At 40.2% G+C, this 20540-nt stretch overlaps 1 protein-coding gene across 2 annotated transcripts in view; it reads right to left on the reverse strand.

Annotated features, from left to right (window-relative positions):
• Positions 1–506: 506 nt before the first annotated feature.
• atp11b (ATPase phospholipid transporting 11B) overlaps positions 507–20540 on the reverse strand; it is a 59158-nt gene continuing 39124 nt past the window's right edge. The window contains exons 26-30 of one of the 2 annotated variants that reach the window (XM_028587959.1): positions 18587–18652; positions 18219–18322; positions 16891–17056; positions 7174–7337; positions 507–1738 (exon numbers count right to left, since the gene is read on the reverse strand). In XM_028587959.1, coding sequence (XP_028443760.1) covers positions 1657–1738; positions 7174–7337; positions 16891–17056; positions 18219–18322; positions 18587–18652 — 582 coding nt within the window. In that variant the 3' untranslated portion in view covers positions 507–1656. Of the gene's footprint in view, positions 1739–7173; positions 7338–12661; positions 12717–16890; positions 17057–18218; positions 18323–18586; positions 18653–20540 lie in introns of those variants that run through there. The other variant, XM_028587960.1, reaches the window with a different exon arrangement.

The raw sequence follows: 20540 nt of genomic DNA on the forward strand, positions 1-20540 counted from the left end.
TGATACATCTATCCATCTAAAAATAGAGACATTCTGCTGTCTGGGTCAACATGCATCAGCCGTGATTTGTAAAAAGCCTCTCGCCATTTAAGCCATTTTTGTCTCGCTGAAACAAGAATGGTACCATTATCTGATCCAATACTCGGGTAATATTTTTAGGCAACTGAGTGGGAGGATTCTACCTATATAACCTCATTAAGTCAGCCTTCGACACTGATCCTGTTACCTCAAAACATTCCCTGAGCATCGTGGTCTTTAATGCAGAGATCCCTTTGCTAATCGGGCCGAATGAGAAAAGGCATTCAAGGAGTTTCCAAACACAAAGTAACAACAACAGGCTCAAACAGCTTCTATCTGCAGTACCTTCAATAATCTATCAAAAGTTATATCCTCTTGACAATGTATGGCTTTTTAAACAAACCCCATCCGGTCTCCTTCAGAGCAACACACTTGGGGAGACGCAGGCCTGAAAAGTCAGACGAGAAAGCAGCATGAACAACAATAATAGTCTTCTTAACAACGATACAAGCTTATGTACAATCAGGCACAAAAATAAACACTCCAGTCTGAATCCTTTGGTCTTTGGTTCCATGTTAGAGATGAATCTCTTTGCACAGCATCTTACGGAGTACTGTAGTTCCTAAGGAAACAAGTCTAGATGTTCACAGAACCAGCAGGGCTCTGAAAGCTACAGGTAGTTAGCTTTTTCCCTTTCCATCTGAATGAAAAAGAAGGTGCGGCGGGGCCGACAGCTCAGAGAGGAAGTTTGTGGAAGCGACAGAGACACCTCCGAGATGTACTCCTAATGAAGTGGGACTTTGCGGAGCTTCTGTCCTGGTGCTACATGGTCAATCCTAGTGACTGGTGTCTGTAAGCAGCCTCAGTCCTGCGTTGAGGTCAACGGCATGCCCAAACCACCTACAGCCCTCAGGCTGCAATGCTTTGAGCAGCTGCTGCCTGACATTAGCTAGCAGACAGTCCCGATCGTCAGGAATCCTCATTCTGTGCCTACAAATATGTAAGACTTACAAAGTCATTTTTAATGCCAGTTGCAAGAAAAACTAAGTTTGGCAACTGTGCTGAAAATGAAAAATGAATGGCTGCATGAGAGTTCATGTAACCTGGCTGATCTCAGAGGGCAGCACCTTTGAGCTGACATGTCTTCTTCAACTTAAAAAAGAAAAAGAAAAAAAAGGTCCTGAATTTGAATATGTTTTTAGATACTTCTGCAGGATTCGCAGAGACTGAGTAAGCAGCTGGACTCTGATAATTGTTGCTGCTCAGATGCTGACTGGATCTTCCTACAGGAGTAGCTCCACAGATGTTGGCTTCATGCAATGCTGACTTGCTCCACACTTCATGCTTTATTTACTTTCACGTCGCAGCTCTTATCTGATGTCTTTCGTAAACTTTCTACTAGAAATGCATTCACTCGGGGGAAAAAAAAATTGGTGAAGGATGAAGCAGCCTGCTTGCAACGAGGCGAATCCTTTGGTTTCACACGATGCGTCAGCGTTGCATCCAGCTGAGAATGCATTGAGCTTAAACTGAAGTAGGTTTCTAAAATGGTGGCAGGGGTTGGGGTGATTATGCGTGGAAGTGTGGAAGTGGAAGCTCTCCCCCAGCTCTGCGTGTTAGAGTCAGCGGCCCTGGGAATCAGCAGTGGGTGGCCTCGATGGGCGAAAGCGTCAGGATGCTTCGATCGTTGGAATAAGAGTTCTCCGTGTCACTCCAAGACCTGAAAACAGGCAGCAGTGACTGAGGGTTAGGAGACTGATGGAGTGTGTGTGTGTGTGTGTGTGTGTGTGTGTGTGTGTGTTGGGAGACAGTAGGAGCTAACACACTGTTGTACAGAGGGTTGTAATTATAATCTACAAAACCAGACGGGAAGAAGCAGAGAAGAGTGAAGGATGGAAGAGTGAAGTGTTAGTAATGGGTGTGATGGTGTAAGTGATGAGTTTCTAAAGTCTCTCCTCATTAACTCACAATATCACAGGCAGTTTCAGAGAATCACATTTAAAGAAAGTATACAGTCATGTGAAAAAATTAGGACACCCATGCTAAAGTTGACTAAAAAGAGGAATTAGAGTGATTTTTTTTTAATTCCTCTTTTTAGTCAACTTTAGCATGGGTGTCCTAATTTTTTTTTGCACTAAGGACTTAAATTTGGCTTATCAGGACCTGCTGATACCATGATCTGGATCAAATAGAATCCAGGATGGGAAAGAAAAAAAGCATTTTAATCTCTTATTTGCTTAAAACAATATATCTGCAGTGTGGAGTCATAGTAGACCTTACAGTGCTTTTAAATGCAAATTATGCAAAAGGTCTCGGGTGGTGAGACAGTCTCGAGGTTTAGATTTGATAAAGCTGTTCAGAGACAGCTCATTAGCCCTGAGGTACTGTACGTCTCCGACCTCACACTTCAAAAATGATGAAAAGGTTATTTGCTGCAAATGCTCGGAGCTTCTTAAGACACAAAGTCAATGTCTTTCTCTTGCAAGTCATTCCGATCTTTAAACCGTTTTTTTTTTTATCTAATTCCGACTGGTTTGTTCTTAGAGGAGTGAGGAGGTGAGACTTGAGCTACTCTACTCATGGATAAAAATCAGCACAATCATCAAAGAGAAATAAATCATAAACAAGCATCAGCAACATTCTTGCCTCATATATCCACTCTCATGATAAACAGGATTCATATCTGATTTTCTGCAGGTAAAATATACATCCTTAAGTTTCGATGTGTATTTAAATATCTTTACTTTTTATTTAAACAAAAATAAAGGTTTCATATCCCACAATATTAAACATGTATGCATATAGTATAAAATATATGATAGAATTTTATTTAGCGCCATGACAGAGGCACAGTTCCTTTCTCTTATTAGGTTAGCAAGCTGGATCTCCTTTGGAAAAGTCTAACAAAGACAACACTAGCACGTTATCTCAACCTTTTCTAGACCGCTCAAAACCTTACACAACTAAACTGCCAGTGATCGGGCTGGACAAGAAAAAAAATACAACATGGATACATCATGAAACTAACAGCTTGCTCCATTGCTAAAGGTCACAACAAACCAACCGCCAGCATGCTGACTCACATCACAGTGGAACCAGGGTCAGCGAGCAGAGCTTCTACCTCAAAGCACCAGCAGGGAGGAGCAGAGAGACTGAGGTTCAACAACATCCTGAGTTCAAACAGTGCCTCCATTCTGGCTGCTACACCTGATCTTCACATGACTGCACGAGTAAAGCCGTAATAGTTTTGTAGCTGAATGCTTGACGAGAGCAGGACAGCACCTGTCCACCCAAATCTTCAGATATTTTTTGGACTTCTAAATGTCAGCTGCTTTTTAAACTCAAACTAATTTTCATGACCTTTAATTATTACCGCTGCGCTCTCTGAGATAAAGACAACCGTTTTAAGACCTGGTAAACAGGAAAACAGGGCCACCCAGGGACTTTAAAATAGGCTGATGACTCAAATGGTGGTTTGACTGGGGGCACTCTCACATGCTACATCACCAGCTCGGCGGGCTACCAGGGCTGGGGTCAAACTGTAACATATGAGTGCTAAAATCATTTTTGCTCCCCGGGTTACGGCAGAACAAAGAGGACGTTGAAACTTTTGGGATAAGCTGATGGGAACATGAACCCCAAAAAAAGAACACAATAAGCATATTTCTGACAAGACGAAGCTCATGGGGGACGTTATCAGCACATGAATAATTAATCTGGGAGGTTGAAAAACATTATGCAGATTTCAGACACAGAAGGACAAGGACACAGAGGAAAAAAAAGACAAGTGCAAAGGAGGAGCGTGTGAGGGGGCACAAATACATACAGGTTTACATTGTATACAAAGTACCAAAGGCAACAGCGGCCCCCATGCAACAAGACAGAGTCTGGGCATGTTTAGTAGCCTGTAGTGGACAAGACAGGTGGAGTTTTATACTGTAATTCAAACCAGTGGAGAAGGTAAACTCCACCCACCTGGAACACCCTGGTCATAAAACGAGCATGTCCCCAAATTTGGCCTCTTCTCAGAAGCACATATAAGGCTTCAGGATCCAGTAGAAAAAGACTAATAGATACAGGAAGTAGCCAAAAAAAGACTCAGACTAATTTTCCCAGCAGCCTCTCTGGTTTAGGGTACCCTTGTTCTAGGATAAGAGGAGGATGAGGAGCAATTGATGTCAGACAGCAGCAGAGTTTTCATACATACATATTTCTAAGGTGTTTTTTTTTTTTTAATAATGCATTTACTTAGAGAAGATGAATAGATGTTGCAACTTTTAATTAAATGTCCAAGGTTCAACAAATCCCGCTTCAAAGCAGACTTGAAGAATAAAGTTTGTTGACGAAATAATCATGTAGGACGGTTTAACAGCGCACATGTTGTTTAATACGCTTAGATCTTTTTATATATCCAGATACTACCAAGTATATTTATTCACGTTCAACTATCTTTGATGTTTAAGAAGCCTTTCTTATCTGATTTAAAAGGTCTGAGTATAACTTGTTTGACATTCAGAAGAATGCGCAGCTGGTCAGATTTGACCACTTCACACTGGCCCGTATCACATATATTATGAAAATCTTTGACTCCAGACATCCGTGCCTGTTACTGCATTGTACCCCTTAGCCATTAATTAGCTGTGGCCAGCATTCAGCGCTCAAACAACTGGCCAAGTCAAGCAGCCAGCTACAGTTGGGCTTCCAGTATATAACAGATAAATACTTTAAGTATTACATAAGTTTGTAAATATGCTTACTATATGTCCTTCGCGGTCATTAAGTATGGTATATAGGACTTCCCTTTCCCCTATGGCAGTATCCTAGCATTAAGGCCAAATGTAGGCTGAGTCTCGCTAGTCTTTCATTTGTTCTGTGGTTTAATGTTTTACTTCCTCAAACCCAGAAGGTAAAGAAGAGGAAGGGGAGGAACAGACGAAGGTACGTGGAGAGAAGACAAGGAGAGTTGATGGTAAGGTAAGGACACAAGGGATAAAAACTAAACCTTCATATTCAGCCCCAATTCTATTTGTCGATTGTGTCCTTTCTGAATCGACAGGATCAAACCCATCTAAGCAGAGCTTTTTAACTAATGTTCTATGTTTATGTTTATCCTTCTGGGAGTCCTAGTTGGCTGCGGTTTGCTCAGTTGGCAGAATTCAATTGGCTGCTTCATGCAAAGGTCAGTAAACACATCAATCATTCCCACAGGAAGAAATTAATCCAAATGTAATCATGCATTAAGTGGAAATTTGACCCTGGAGCGATCGGACATAGATTTCTTTCAGTGAAGTGATCCTGACAGCAATTGAAATAGATTATTTAATGGATCAAATCCCACCCACCGCTGTCTAAGGAATATTGAAAGGTATGAGTATTAAAATGAAGGACCCATGTTATGCTCCTGACTGAATCAAAGTTACAAATCATCAGATGATTATTAGATGATGATTGTTACAAAGGGATGTTGTTAACAGCCAGTCACAACTGTATGTCTCTACTATGAGATTGCTCATAAGACTGCTGTACTGTATCTCCCAGGCCTGACTGACCAGGATGACACATTCATCTACTTGACCACAGAGAGTCTGCAGGTTGCTGTCCAGAGGGGCTGAAGGGAGGGACAGTGAATTCCTTGTTTGACCTGCATGCTGTCATTACCTTTACAAACACACACACGCACACACACACAGTCATGAACGAACAAACATGCCTCCGTGCAAGTTCACACACAAAGAACAAGAATGCTACATCTTTATTACTGATGTAATCAATACTAAGAGTCCCAAGCGGTGTTGGGTAGTATTGATTACTCAGCAGAAAGGGCTGATCAGGTCAATTAATCAATGACCCCACTGAGTCTCTGGGATTCAGGCGAAAAGACACAATATCTCTGAAACTGCCGATTGGGCAGCCCAGCAAACTGTGAACTCAGCTTACTCGTCTTTAAAGCTGCACTAGGTAAAAATAATAATCTGAACAAAAAACAAGTAGTTGTATCACAAAGTTGAGCTACAGCAGAGAAGAGTGTTTATGTGAACTTTACTGAGAGCTCACTTTGTGCAGTAAACTGACATGTTGACCCCCTGCCATTTTGGACCACCAAAATGCAAAATTGCCAAATGCAGCTTGAAAGCCAAGTTGCCACAACCCATCACTTACAAAGCACTTTGACATCTCTTATATCATAGGTTAATACTAGAGATGCGTTCATCCAAATTTGGTGACTCGGATCATATACTGTTCAACCAGCTAGCCTCACCTCAAGTGGAGAAACACTCAAATGAACAACAGGGCCTACAGGAAAATCTTGGAGTCAACCTAAAGCTAACAAGTCAACTTAATAATTGACATATAGACAATGGTGTCGTCTGTTAAAAGTGCATTACAGATCAGGCAGTTCTCCTAAAAAACTGGCTAATTTGGACACCAACCTTTGATTTTAAGGAAATATTGAACAGAAACAAAAGAGACAGACAGGACGAACAGAAAAACAGATCATAGCATAGATGATTAGGACATAGACACATAGACAAGACAGATTATATAGTGTAGCATTGAGCCCTGCTGGGTGCCTGCATATCACAGCAGGTCTCCGTTGTAAGGGCCTTAATAAAAATACCAAATTCTCCCTGGCTAGACTGCCATTGCAGTGCATGCTATGAAGAAGGCATGACCAACACAATCTATTCAGTCATTGGTCTCTATGATTTTGGTTACAAGGTGTTAATGATATATTTACTTAGATAGTACGCTACTGTGGATATGTGATTAAGCACATCGTTTTGTCAGCTTGATCAAAATGTTCAGACTCCATACTCTCCCAAAACAGACTTTGATGGAAATACGAAACTCATAAGTGCAGTCCATGATGGCTTGATCAACACATCTTCCGCCTCTAAGTCCTCGTTCGGTTGTTGTCCACAAGTTATGCTAAGGCGCACCTTAAAACCAGTCTCTTTGACCACCTGAAACCCTGCTCCCCCACAACTGTACGCTCAACCTGCATCGGATCTTTACAAAAAAAGACTTACAGTAGAGTCGTGGCCACATTATGGGCTATAACAGTCAGGACTGCAGGCCAAATATTTAACACCAAGAGATGGTGTGGGTTTATCAGGATTCATAAGCATTGCGTCTTGTCGTTGTCCTCCCCACCTGTTACAGCGGCTGGATGCGTGGCAATGGTTGGTGCTGGCCTGGCACTGCCCGGTCATTTGCTCCAGGAGGCTGGCCAGGCGGGAACAGCCGCTCTGCCCATGTTGGTAGCAGCACATGGACTCCACACAGCTGAGGGCCTGCGCCTGGGGGGCTGATAGAGACTGGAGGAGAAAGAGGGTATGAGGGCAGAGGAAGAGGAAGAGCAGGAGAAGTTGAAAAGTTGGAGAGTTGCACAGACAGGGTAAGAAAAAAAGAAAGGAGTAACGAGAGAACATAGGACAAAAGCGAAAGAGGGAGAAGCAAGTGGAGAAAGAGGAGAAAAGAGAAGAAAATGAATACCAACACAACACAGTTTCACTGTCACATTCTGACAGGATGATGGATGACTGGAGGATAACATATTGCATGCTGTCACAGGAAGAATGGTGTACAGGGAAACCATTTAAAACATGCTACACAAGGGGCTGAAATGTTGCAAATACATAAACATAAATCATAAAACCTGTAAACAAAGAAATCTTTGAGAAAACAGAAAAAAGGTCAAAACGTATTTAACGGTGATTGTACACAAACCTCTCACTAACAATAATAATACTGAAAACATATTTTTATGACTAATCAGACTTGTCAATGAGCCAGAGATGCATTGGTAGACAAAGTTGAATGAAGTCGCTGCCTAGAAACCTGCAGGGTCAGGTGGCTCTGTTAATCTGAGTCAGCACCCGAGAGAGAGACCGCGTGTGATGGAGAAGAGAGAAAAGTGAAGAGCAGGGAGACGAAGATGAAACTGAGTGCGACACTACACTTATGTAGTTTGCATCCTGTACTGTCCTTTTCTAGAGCATAATGGGACAACATAATGATAGATTAAGTCCATAAATCAGATTAAATTTGTACATTTTGCTATTATCAAATTATTACAGGCTTCTTTTTGTGGAGATGTACGTTAAGATTAAAAACTTAACTCAGGGGAACAGCAACTTTTCGATTATTTTCTAAGTTCTAAAACCTCCAGTTTCTTTCAGCATATGGAGAGCTAGGTAAACACTAAGAACCTTGTTATTGTCTACAATTAGCAAGATGAGGTATTTTGAAAATGTCCTTTTGTTGGGAGCCAATTTTTTAACTTCTATATTTTATCATTTGAGGTGGTCTCTTTGTGAATAGCCCAAAATGTGCCTATTTTGTAGCTGAATGTGTGATCTATGTATTCCACAGTGCTTTGGATTGTGATGTTGCTGTTGTTGCATCTCTCTGCAGCAGAAATTGGAGACACTGTTGGCATGAAACCAAACTTCTGGTTCTTGGCCGGCAAAAGCAAAACAGACGGGACAATGTGATTTATCCTGGCAAGGTCAGGTGTCCCCAGATAATAAATGCGTGCTTTTGCTCATCCTCTTAAAAAAAAAAAAAAAAAAAAAAAAAAAAAAGGATTTGTTCATGTAACTGCAACACAACAGTTAAGCAAAGAGAAAAGTTGTAGAATGATTATTTCAAACACACATACAGTAAAAGCAGTGGCAGCAGCCAAGTCACAGCTGCAGAGGTGGATGGTAATGTATCCTGGACTAGTGTTCATCTGTTGGTTAAGTGTCCTAGGCGTAACAATTCTGGTCAGACCAAATAGGTGATAAATACTGTCAGCTTTAATTTGTTATTAACTCTAAAATACCAGATTTATCTTGCATTAATCTGCCCATAGAATCAATCTGTGAAGCAGAATCAGTCATCACAGGGCTTCTGCTGTAAATCAGAAGCAATGGCAGGCAGAGTTGAGGTACTGCAGTATTCAGTGGCAGTCATTTTACAATAAAACTTGCTCTCCAATGCTGTTTACCAGAGATATGAACAAGAAAGAAGTATGTTTAACTGTTTGTTGCAAGTCATTTTTAAGTTCTAGAGAAGCCGCAGCAATATGTTGACCAGTAAAACCAAGCCAAACCTAATGATATATAGTTCTATCGTAAACTGAGGTTTTTTTTTTTTTAATAGGAAAACAATGCCTGAATTGACGGTTTTGTCATAAAATGGCCAAGGCCTCAGTGACAGCTATATGGGTGACATCATCCCCTGGTTGATTTACTTTATTAGCTATAGAGTTCAGCTCAAGTTCATGTCTGCGGTCCTTTTTATTTAGCACATTATCTTGGTTTACACAACTCCCGACAGCAGAGCATCTTTGGCAAGATCTTTTTGGCGAGTCTGCATAAGAAAATGTAATTACTTTGGGTTTACAGTATGATATGGCACGCACAAAGCGCAAATTGTATATAGAGAAAACAAAATACTGAAAGTCTGAAATTAGAGCACAAAAGAGAAAAGAACTTAAAAATCACACTTGAAACGCAAAGGGATTCTATGAAATATACTTACAAAACACTTAAACTATTTACAAGCAGACAATGATATATAATGAAGACTTCAATATGGAGTATTATAATGGTGGGATTAGATGGTTGAACAAATACAGCAAAGACAAAGTCAGCATGCCAACAGCATTCTCTCTCTCCCTCTAAACTCTGATCCCAGATCTGATCAACAACAGTGAAGAGTGAATTGAGACCGGAGTAGGATAGGATGGGGACAACCATGGTTGGGTAAGGGACGGGGTTAGTTGTACCGGTGTAGGGAAGGATGAGCTTATTCATGGAAGGGTACGTGTGGGAGAGGATGGAGCCATTCATACAGGAAGTGAGACCGACAGGGCTGATACAGGAATAGTATTTTTTTTTCATATGAAATAAAAAGGGACAGTGCAGGTGCAGCTGTGGTATACAGCCATGGGTGAATGACTGAAGGTGCAGGGTGTTTTAAAGGAATATAAGTAGATATGTTGTTGACTGCAGCGGTTAGGGCGGGCAGAGGGTTGGTTGGTCCTTGGGTGAAGCCATAATGCTGGGGCAGTGACAGCACAAAAATGGGAGTGAAGTATGGTACTACTACCTAGGGGAGCAGGGGTCTGGGCCGGGGGCAGCAGGGGGAGGATAAGCAGCTAGCAGGTGCCAATTGTCCTCCCCTGGGCTCCGCTGGGCTTTAACAGGGTCATATTCTGGGCCGACTGAACCCTCACCCTCTTCCATCTGAAGGACACAAGATGCTTACAGTGAGCTCAGCTGGCTAGTCAAATAGCTCATCAGTCAGCCAGGTAGACTGTGGGTAGGTCAGACATTGACACAGCAACATAACCAGTAAAGCAAGCCTGTTGATAACTGATCACACTGCAAAAATATCCACAAGATTCATTTAGTCTCATATTAAGTCTTGAAAAAGTCAGTTGATGTAAAAGGATGAGAGAACACCTTGTTTCCTTTTTCAGGAAATTTAGTACACATTTTAAAAATTATTAGACAAAGTCTAGTCCACTTTTAACTTTTTACTATTTTACTGTTTCTGACTTTTATTAAAGGGAACAATTTTTTTTTTCTCAACCTGGACCTTATTTTCCCAATTGACTGATGGGAACAACAATCTTTGAAATTGGTCCAGTACTGAGCAAGAACGCTGTAAGCGGCCGCCGTTAACCGGGCTGCAATGTAACCCTAAAGGACAAATATGTACTCAGTTAAAATATTTTTTAGGGGATTTTCATTTGGGCAAGTTTTTTTATTAATCTCATACCATTTTCATTATTTTAGATTTTATTTCGTGAATATATGGACTCAATATGGGACTAAATGACAGCGGCTACAGTGGATAGGTTTGTCAGTGCTGCTTATTTACCAACCAGCAGATTCATGAGTCAGTTATTAAGCAAGCAGTCAGTCAGTCAGTAAGTACTGTAGGGGGGCAGTTAATTACATTTCTGACCCTCATTCCACAGTGCGCTCTCATATACTTGTACATAAAGTATAAAGAGACCAAATCAATACTTGTCCCTTTTTTAAAGCACTTTACAAGTGACTTCGCCAACAATCTTCAACATAGCAACAGAGTTGAGAGCAAATATTCAGCTTACAAGGCAAATAACAACCGCTGCTTCTTGCTGCTTGAAACACGACACCGATGTGCATCCCAGGTCTTATTCCCCTGCTACACATCTGAACCTCATCTTAATTGGCACTGTGAGATAATCATAAATCACTGCTTGAGAGGAGTTCTTTCAGAAAATTTGAGTGGGGGGGATGAGGTCACTGGAGGAGGGCTTACTTCCTCACAAAAGCAGAGACAAGTGAACACAAAGATGCTGCAGGCATAAGAAAGATATCTCGAAGGACGCATCCTTGTAGTGCAGATAAGAGCAAATCTATTAGCATCCAAACCAATTAACCTGCTGCTGAAGCTATCAGTGGTACAGAGTAGGCAAACAACGGAAAACCCAGGAGAGGGCTCTGGGTTCTTTTGCGATTACCTCCCTCTAATCTATTTAAGAAAAAAGATAGATACTGGAATGCATTCAACAGAACTGAATAAATTGCAGTATACAGCACATAAACATGACTACACACTTTGATTTTGAACCCAGTAAGAGCATTTTGTGTAGTTCTACCAATTCGACAAACAATTTAACTCATACTGAGGAAATAGGATCTCTTTTGCATAATGTGCTAATGTCAGCCCACAATTTCTTTCTGCTCATTGAGTTTGTGGGATGGGACCTGCATTGCCTATATTGTTAGTGATTAGGAATATAAACTCAGTTGCCTGTTTTTTTTAACTAGGCTTATATTTATATACAAACGGAGTAGCATTCCCTAGCAAGTGCTACAGAACCATCAGAGTTAACATGCCATATAAGGATAGGATATACACGCAGAAAACATTAGCCTTGAAACGACTATTACCCATTATTATTTATTATTACCCATACTAGGGCTTCAAATAGGAGTGATTTTCATTATCAGCTAATGTGCAGATTTTTTTCCTCAATTAATTATTTGGTCTATAAAATGTCAGAAAATGGCCATTACATCATCCCATAGCTCACTGTGATGTGTTAGAGGTTGCTTGGTTTATCTGACCAATACTCTAAAACCCAAATATATTCAATTTACTATTATAGAAAACCATCAATCCTCATAATTTGGGAATCAGGAAATATATTTGGTATTTTTTCTTTGCATTGCAGCTATAAATCATACACAAAATACAGATACAAGATTAACTACTATATATTTCACATGATCTTGGACAGTTACACATAGGCAAAAGTAAAACTCTTAACATTTCTTATGATGACTAGTCAAGACAGAGCTGTCGGGGGGATTCTTTTTCAATCAATGAGAGCTCACACTATTGTTACCATTTCCGTTGTAGTCTTTTTCTAGTGACAACTGCAATGATGGTACAGGATCTTCAAGTCATCAGTTAAAAACAGCTGTGATAATAACACAGCAGTCTGTCATGCTTGCAACAGGACAGCATCATGCTGCTGTACAAGGCGGCCCAGACCAGTCCAAGGTCTGTCATGCAGCGGTAGTGGGGTATCAGTCTTGTGCTGTGGGTCTGTTAAAACCATGCAGGGGGACTGCAACTCTGAGGTGAGGAGGGTGAATCCAGTTTGAGGGGGTGTGTCTGGGCATATGTCAAGAGGGCGGACCATGCTGTAGACAAAAGGGGTGGTGTGATGGGCTGCCTCGATGTGACTGTATGATGGGTCACTTTAATATGAGTGTGGCAAGCCAGACTGAGGTTGTATGACAACACCACTAGCTGTTGGTCAGGAGGTCTGAGCAGGTGCTCTGATTTAGGCTTAATGCAGATGCAGGGAGTCAGTCAGAACGACTCAGGACCCCAAATAGGGGCCCTGTACAACAACATTGCTATCATGCTATAATGAGTGCAAGGGGTAGAAAATTAGGAAACTAATTAAAGAGCCCCTATTATGCTTTTTGGGATTTTACCCATCTTTTATTGCGTTATATAGTTTTTTTGTGTATGTAATAGATCTACAAAGTAAAAAAACACACACATTTCACTTCACTTTTCAGGAAAGGGGGCCAAGAGCTAAGACAGAGTATTTCAGGCAGAGGTGCTGCAGCAATGGGGAGTATGAGAAACATTTTATGAACATCAAAGCCTGTAGACCTATTCTAGTAGACCCTAAAAGTACAAATATGATGCTGAAAAGGAATATAATAGGGGCTCTTTAAGTAATTAATTCCCTCACTCATTCATTTGTTCATGCAGTAGGGGGGCGGGTGGGATAATGAGAACCATGCTGTAACAGTCTCAGAACACATTCTCCATGTCAGCCTCTCACTAAAATGCAACTCATGCAGCAGCTGAAATGCTTGATGTCATGTTCGTTTGCATTATCTCCTACCCAAACAAAGCCCCAAAATATGTTCAGTTCCCCCTCCCTATCCCAATCACGGAGAATGCTGATTGGCTTGTTCAGGGCATGCAGTCAAAGATATAACAGAAAAGCAATGGTTCCAACATTAACAGCACACGTCTCTGCAGTCAGTGTACTGCCAGTGTTCGAAACAGGCCTGAGGGGGGCTAAATTAAGTCCAGACCTGGGAGACACATTTCAGTATTGTCTAAATGATCATAAAGAGGAGCGCTTGTTTCATAAAGCAATATTTCTACTTTTTAGGGGCTGTCCATGTTATGCTGTAAATTAGATTTTAACACCTAATTTTGAAAAGGTATGTAACACGCTTTATATTTAATGTGAAAATGTGAACTTCATTAGGTCACTTATTTTATACATGCAAAATGTTACAAAAAAACAGGCCCTTTGGCGGTTTCTAAAAGTGCTAAAATATTTGAAATACACATTCAAGCAGCATCCATGCAGTGAAAGGACACAAATCAGTAATGTTGGCTGACTATTCACAAACCTATACAGATGCATGCCATAAACTACGTATATAGAAATATTGCTTTTGAATAAAGCATTCCTGGGATACTTTTATTTTAATACATTTTTGGATGTATTTTAAGCCCAGGTTTGAACCAGTCTCATCTCCTCTACCTAATTTTGCCCAGCTGGCTTTTGGCTCTGGACAGAGGCTGCAGAGCGATGAAGTCATCCCCTATCGCCACACGGTTGGTATACATCTACACCAGGAAAATACACAGAGAGGATAGGAGGAAAACACACACGCACACGCACGCACACGCACACACACACACGTTAGATCAAGATCTCATACATACACACATTCAAACACACAATTTATAGTGTATCCACTTCCAGAATCACACACATACACACAAAGACAAAACGGGACAAAGGTTACAGCAGAAACAACAAACACCACATAGGATTGGAAAAGGCAGTTCATTTTTTTTCCTGAGAAACAAGGAGACTTTTGAATGGAGGAAGGAAGAAGCTAAAACATAAACAGTCTCCAGCTGAACAAATCATTACAATAACCGTGTAGGTCGGCTGAGAGGAGGGACACTGTGGGTTTGTCTATGTGTGCGTGTGTATTGGATCAAAAGTAAGACATGCGGTACGTGTGCGCAACTCAACACCATGCTGTTGCTGTAAAGATGTGGGTAACTCATGACCACAGAGGCTGAGAAAATAATGAACAATGTGACGGAACATTTTCTCTCTGTGTCTAGAATTTGAGTTACCTTGACATTTTACCCCCTCCAGGCTCTTGTTACATTACAGGAAATCGTTTCCATTTTTTGTGATACAAGTAGGAATATGTGTAAAATCTAACACTGCACAAAGAAGAAAGAACTACCGGAGTGTGTTTGGCCTTCCCTGTGGCTTTTAAAGGTCCCATGACATGGTGCTCTTTAGATGCTTTTATATAGACCTTAGTGGTCCTCTAATACTGTATCTGAAGTCTCTTTCCCGAAATTCAGCCTTGGTGCGGGGGGGGCAAGGTGGAGGTGTGGCCTTGACCAACTGCCACTTTCCTCGTTTGAAAGCCATGATGTCTCTCTCTCATGGGTGGGCCAAATTCTCTGGGCGGGCAAAGCAGAGAAAGGGGAGGTAACCTTGCTCCTTATGACCTCATAAGGAGGAGATTGCAGATCGGCCCATCTGAGCTTTCATTTTCTCAAAAGGCAGAGCAGGATACCCAGGGCTCGGTTTACACCTATCACCATTTCTAGCCACTGGGGGACCATAGGCAGGCTGGGGGAATACATATTAATGTTAAAAAAAAAACTCATAAAGTGACATTTTCATGCCATGGGACCTTTAATGAGTTTTACTTTTGAGGCTGCAGACCAGCAGAAAATACTATTTAGCATTCTTCATCTAAAACAATTGGTATGATTATCTTACAACTGTGGTAACGGACTAGCTAATGCCCAATTTGTCCCATTGATTCAAATAAATACTTTTTGATTCCACTGCAACAAGTTTTATCTCGATACCTGATCTTGTACTTTCCCACCTGACTTCTTTCTCTCATTCTGCCTTTCAGCCTTTTTAAATCTGGATTTCGACTCAACAAAAAAAATAAAGTAATTTTGGCTTCGGTCACCAAACTAGTTTAGCTAAAACAATGCAAGTTACAGTGTAAATGGATGCTACTCACACATCCAAGTTTACCAAAACTAAACTAACATTGAGAGCAGAGCTAAGCACAGACAACATCTGCCCTTCCCAGAGTAACTACGGCAAAGTGAACGCCCAGGAGAAATGCAGGATAGTACAAAAAGTTTTACTAAAAAATAATAAAACAGTAAGTTAACAACTGCTGCAGGATTGACTACAATGCACCTTGGAGTCAGGCCAGCAAGGTGCAGGGTATGTGAAACGCAGGGAAACCTCTGGGAAATAAACAGATAAATGCTGCTGGATGAGCCGCTTTAAAGCTCACGTTATGCTTCTCTGTATTTTCTGTCATATCTACAATGTTATAATGTTGGATTGTCATGTTAAACGTGACCAAAACTTCAAATAATGAGGTGAACGTATTTTAGACAAATCCCTGTGAGCTAAAACGTTCAGATTTCCAACTATTCTGAACTCTCCGGTTTCAACAGTTTTTTCTAGTCTCGGCTAAGTCTTACGCAACTCTAAGCCTTCTATGATTGGTCGTCTGCTCCAGGTAGGCAGGACTGGAGTGTGTTTTTTTAAGCCGCTGGGGTGTTAACATTGTTGCATGTAACTACATGCTAACTGCAGTAAACAATGTCACCTTGGCTGCCAGTGTTGTTAATTTCTCCTCAATTCTGGGTCACATTACTCCTGAAACATTTTCTGTTAGTAGTATTTGGTTTAAAACCTTTATTTGCGATTTTTGATTGCAGAAATTGCTGCTATATTCTATTAGTGTCAACTGCTAACTAAAGTAGCTACATGGCTAACGGCAATAAACAATGTCATCTTGGCTGCCAATGTTGTTAAAGTGCTCATATTATGCTTTTTGGCTTTTCCCCTTTCCTTTATTGTGTTATATATCTTTTTGTGCACGTTATAGGTTTAAAAAGTGAAAAAGCCCAAAGTCCACCTCAAAGGGACTTACCATCTTCCAGAGAAAACACTGTTCACAAACTGCTCCAAACAGGGATTAAAGAGAAAGGCGCTCATACAGAGTCTTATACAGAAGGTGAATACAGAATTAATGTTTTGTTTTTTTTACATTAAAGCATGTAAACATGTTCTAGTACAAACAAAAAATGCAAGTATAATCCTGAAAATGCTATATAATAGTTGCCCTTTAAATACTAGCAAATTTCAAATAAAACCTGTACTTTGTAATAAGTATAATCCACTTTAGAGGAATGGCTGGACTTCTTTAAAAAAGGTGCCCAGAAACCCGAAAACGTCTTTGCTTTTCCTCCCCATGTTACCTGACTCTTCTGTGTGCCGGTGGGCTGCAGATGTCGATAGAAGATCTTTTTAACCACATCAGGAAAGAGGCAAGTTATGACGATGATGATGATGGCAAACCAGGCTGAACCGCTGGACAGGAGGTGTACAAATACAAAGTACATGTCCTGGGTGTGGAGGAACGGCCTGGAGGGAGTGGAAGGGACACAATGGTTACATACTGCAGAATAATGGGTAAAAAAAAAACGATGCTGTTTCACCGGCAGTTGGAGTTGTGCTTATAGAATTATTTGATTATTCCCAGACACCACACGATTTGACGACTAGTGCAGATGTCACACCACAAATATCGATTACGGTCCAATATTTTCAGGATGACTGGATTGAGTAAAGTGGTTAAGACTGATCTGATCAATCAAACACACCCTCAGCCTCAGGGCCTCAGGGATTATCTGCCAAGATCAGTGAATCTGGTGTAAATCCTGATGGTGTAAAACCTGTTAACTCCAAAGCCTCAGCATCAGACTATTTGTGTGCACCATTTATACACCTCTGTTATTGTAGGTGAATCTCTTTCTACAGAAAAGTTGGGAAGGAAAAATATTATTCAAAGTAAATAGGAGCTTAAATATATTTCAGTAAGCAACTTGTTTGTGCTGATTTTTTCAAAAGGTAGCTACTCATAATGTGATTCTACTGGCGTCTAAATGAACACTACCATAACTAATAAATTATTCAAATACTGTGTTCAAAAAAGTGAGCTTCAAAATCCCTCTACCGCAGTTTGCTGAATAGATGATTTTATAGAGCCAGGCAAAGATATGAGTATGAGCCAGGCAAAAATATGAGTATATACAGTAATATGGTGTAGAATATACAGAATATGAGATTCTCATCCATTTATCCATTCCATTCTGTCTATTTATATTTATTTGATATGAAAAAACTTCTTCATCAAGTAATTTTAAGTCATCTGGAACCCTATGCAGACAAAGTATGAGCTCAGAGGAACTTAGAGGGTAGATGTTTGTCACATTATGTACTCTACTGTCCACTTACTTTCATTTTCCATCATTAACTATCAAAGCAGTCATTTTTTACCTACATGAAAGGATGTGGAACAATGTAAATGTGATGATTTAACACTTTAATTTTTTTCTTTTGCAAGACAGCAACTGTGTTTAGTCACTGCTTTTTATTCTAAGTGGTGTTACGATATGCCAACATGGTAGACTGAGCAGAGAAGACCATGTTACACAGTGGCAGAGCATGTTGTTTGAGTTTCTTAGAGCAGTGTCTTGTACAAAAAACAAGGAAAAACAAGAACTTTATAAGAACCTCTTCTTACCAGATGATGCCTCCATAGAAGAGGGAGAAAATGAAGTAGAAGGCAATCGAACCCCACGTCACAAAATGGTTCATCCAAGTCCAGAAATGAGTCTCTAAAGCAAGCTGTTATTACAGACATACACAAAAACACGCACACATAGGAGGGGGAGGAAAAGAAGGCTAGGTGTAAATCACAGTTGTCAATAAACCACAGCAATCTGCTTCTGTGAAAAAGACCTTGACCCCCAACCTGTGATAAATAAATTCCTATTAATTGCCACTGACATCATCGTAATACTTCACAACATGCTGTATTTCATATTGGGAATGGTAATGCAATTGTGTCCTTGTGGACCCAAACATGTTACAATTAAAAAGGTAATTTACCTTTAATGTGACTGTGATGACCATGACAGTAAAGACCAGCGTTCCAAACGTCCAGTTCCCAAACATCTACAAAACAGACATAAAGCTGGTAATAAAACTGTCAACAGTATTACACTTTGACAATAAAATAGAGAAATGGTGGGGATGTTTACATGCATAAGCCCAGTTACTAACAATATAATAATATGCTAAGATCAGCATATGGTCGAATTAGTCGATAAATATTGTTTCTACCCTTTGACTCAGCACTATGAGGCTTAGTTGCAAATCATTCAAATATAAATCTATGATATTTTGTTGGCATTTCACTACAAGTTGCTGTATTTAAAATTTACTTATTATGTTGCTAAGATATTATAAACTGTAAACCACACATCTGGATAAAAGTAGTAGGTAATTAGGACAGGTGGGAGAAGGTGAGCAGTGTTGTACTTCAGGTGTTTAATGGAGAGAAAACATCTACAAGGCTTCGGCTTCAGTCAACTAGTTGCAAGCTATTACGATGCCTATAATGAAGCCTTGCCCTGCGATTGAGTGACTACCGTGGGTAGTTCCACAACTTGCTCTGACAATCACTCTACTTGTAGGTTGAGAGCTGTGGGGGGTACTGTTTTGTTGCCAGCCAATTCAGGACCCTGCTGGAGTCTGAACACTCAAAAACCAATACTAAGAGGACTAAGATGTCTTCACAGAAACCTTCAGTGGAATGGTTAACAATTCTGGGCCGCTTACAGAAATATTGTCAAGTTGTAGTTTGTTTTTATTTATATTTTTATCTAAATTAAAAAATATTATACGTTTTTACCAATGTCCTTTACAATCTTTACTCTGTGGACCCACTTTGTTGATAAAATGACTTGTCTTGTTATGATCTATTTACATGGGCATATTTACCAATCACTAACCTTTCACCCCAATAGTGATGGCACTGGTAGACTTTTAATAAACTTGCAGTTGCACCATGTCCAGATTTGTCATTCTTAAAGGACAAACTGACCCTTATTCGAACATAAATATTTAAAACCATAATCAAGTTAGTGGACGTAGTAGGGTGGGAGCAAATTCTCTCTGCCTTTACCTAGGAGACAAATTTATAGTGTATAACTGCACAAGATGAGCATACATTTGAAGTCCATGTTCTATATGTATATAGGTGTGGATTTACATTTTATATGACCTTTTTATAGTTTAAAAATTGAATTAATGCATTTTTAACAGAGGTTTTCTAATACTGTATTCAAGCAGGAGACATGGAACTGAGAAGGAAAGACATTTTACATTAAAGAAAAATGGAGGAATCAAAACGGATTGCAATTCACCAGAATTATCAGGGATCAATAAGCCACTGCATGTTTTCTAATTGCAATCATACTACTCATTTCAATGTTTAAAACAAGATCCTGTCAACGTGTAAATATACTGTAGAGCATATGTATGAAAATGCATCTTTTTCTACATCATTAGCAAGACAAAAATATGTTTAGGAATCATCCTGATAGTCCGTCCATTAACCCCCCAAGGAGACATGCATCCAACTGGAGAGGAGACTCTTACCAGCTGCCTGTTAGCTCGCAAGATCTGAAGACATGCACAGCGTGAAGGCAGAAGGAAAAAGAGAAATCAACAAAAGACAGAAGAATAAGACAAGCGAGAGAGTGACAGCAAAAGGAGTGAGTGCTTTTTGAAATACCAAACTTCAAACGGAGAGACATACAGCAAAGATATGCAGCAGGAAAGAAAAGGTAAGGGAACAGATTTGGTGAAGAACCAAAGACACAGAAGATATGATAAGAAAAAAAAGGTCAAATGACTAAAACTTACTCATCAACAAGTGAATGACATACATGCTGGCAAAGTACTAGAGACAAACAGACTGTATACAAGGCTGTTAAACAAAAACACAGAATGAGGAAGAAACCGATAAGAGAATTGCAACATTAAGGGAAGGAGTGAC

This window comes from Perca flavescens, chromosome 9, assembly GCF_004354835.1.
Source record: "Perca flavescens isolate YP-PL-M2 chromosome 9, PFLA_1.0, whole genome shotgun sequence".
NCBI lineage: Eukaryota > Metazoa > Chordata > Actinopteri > Perciformes > Percidae > Perca > Perca flavescens.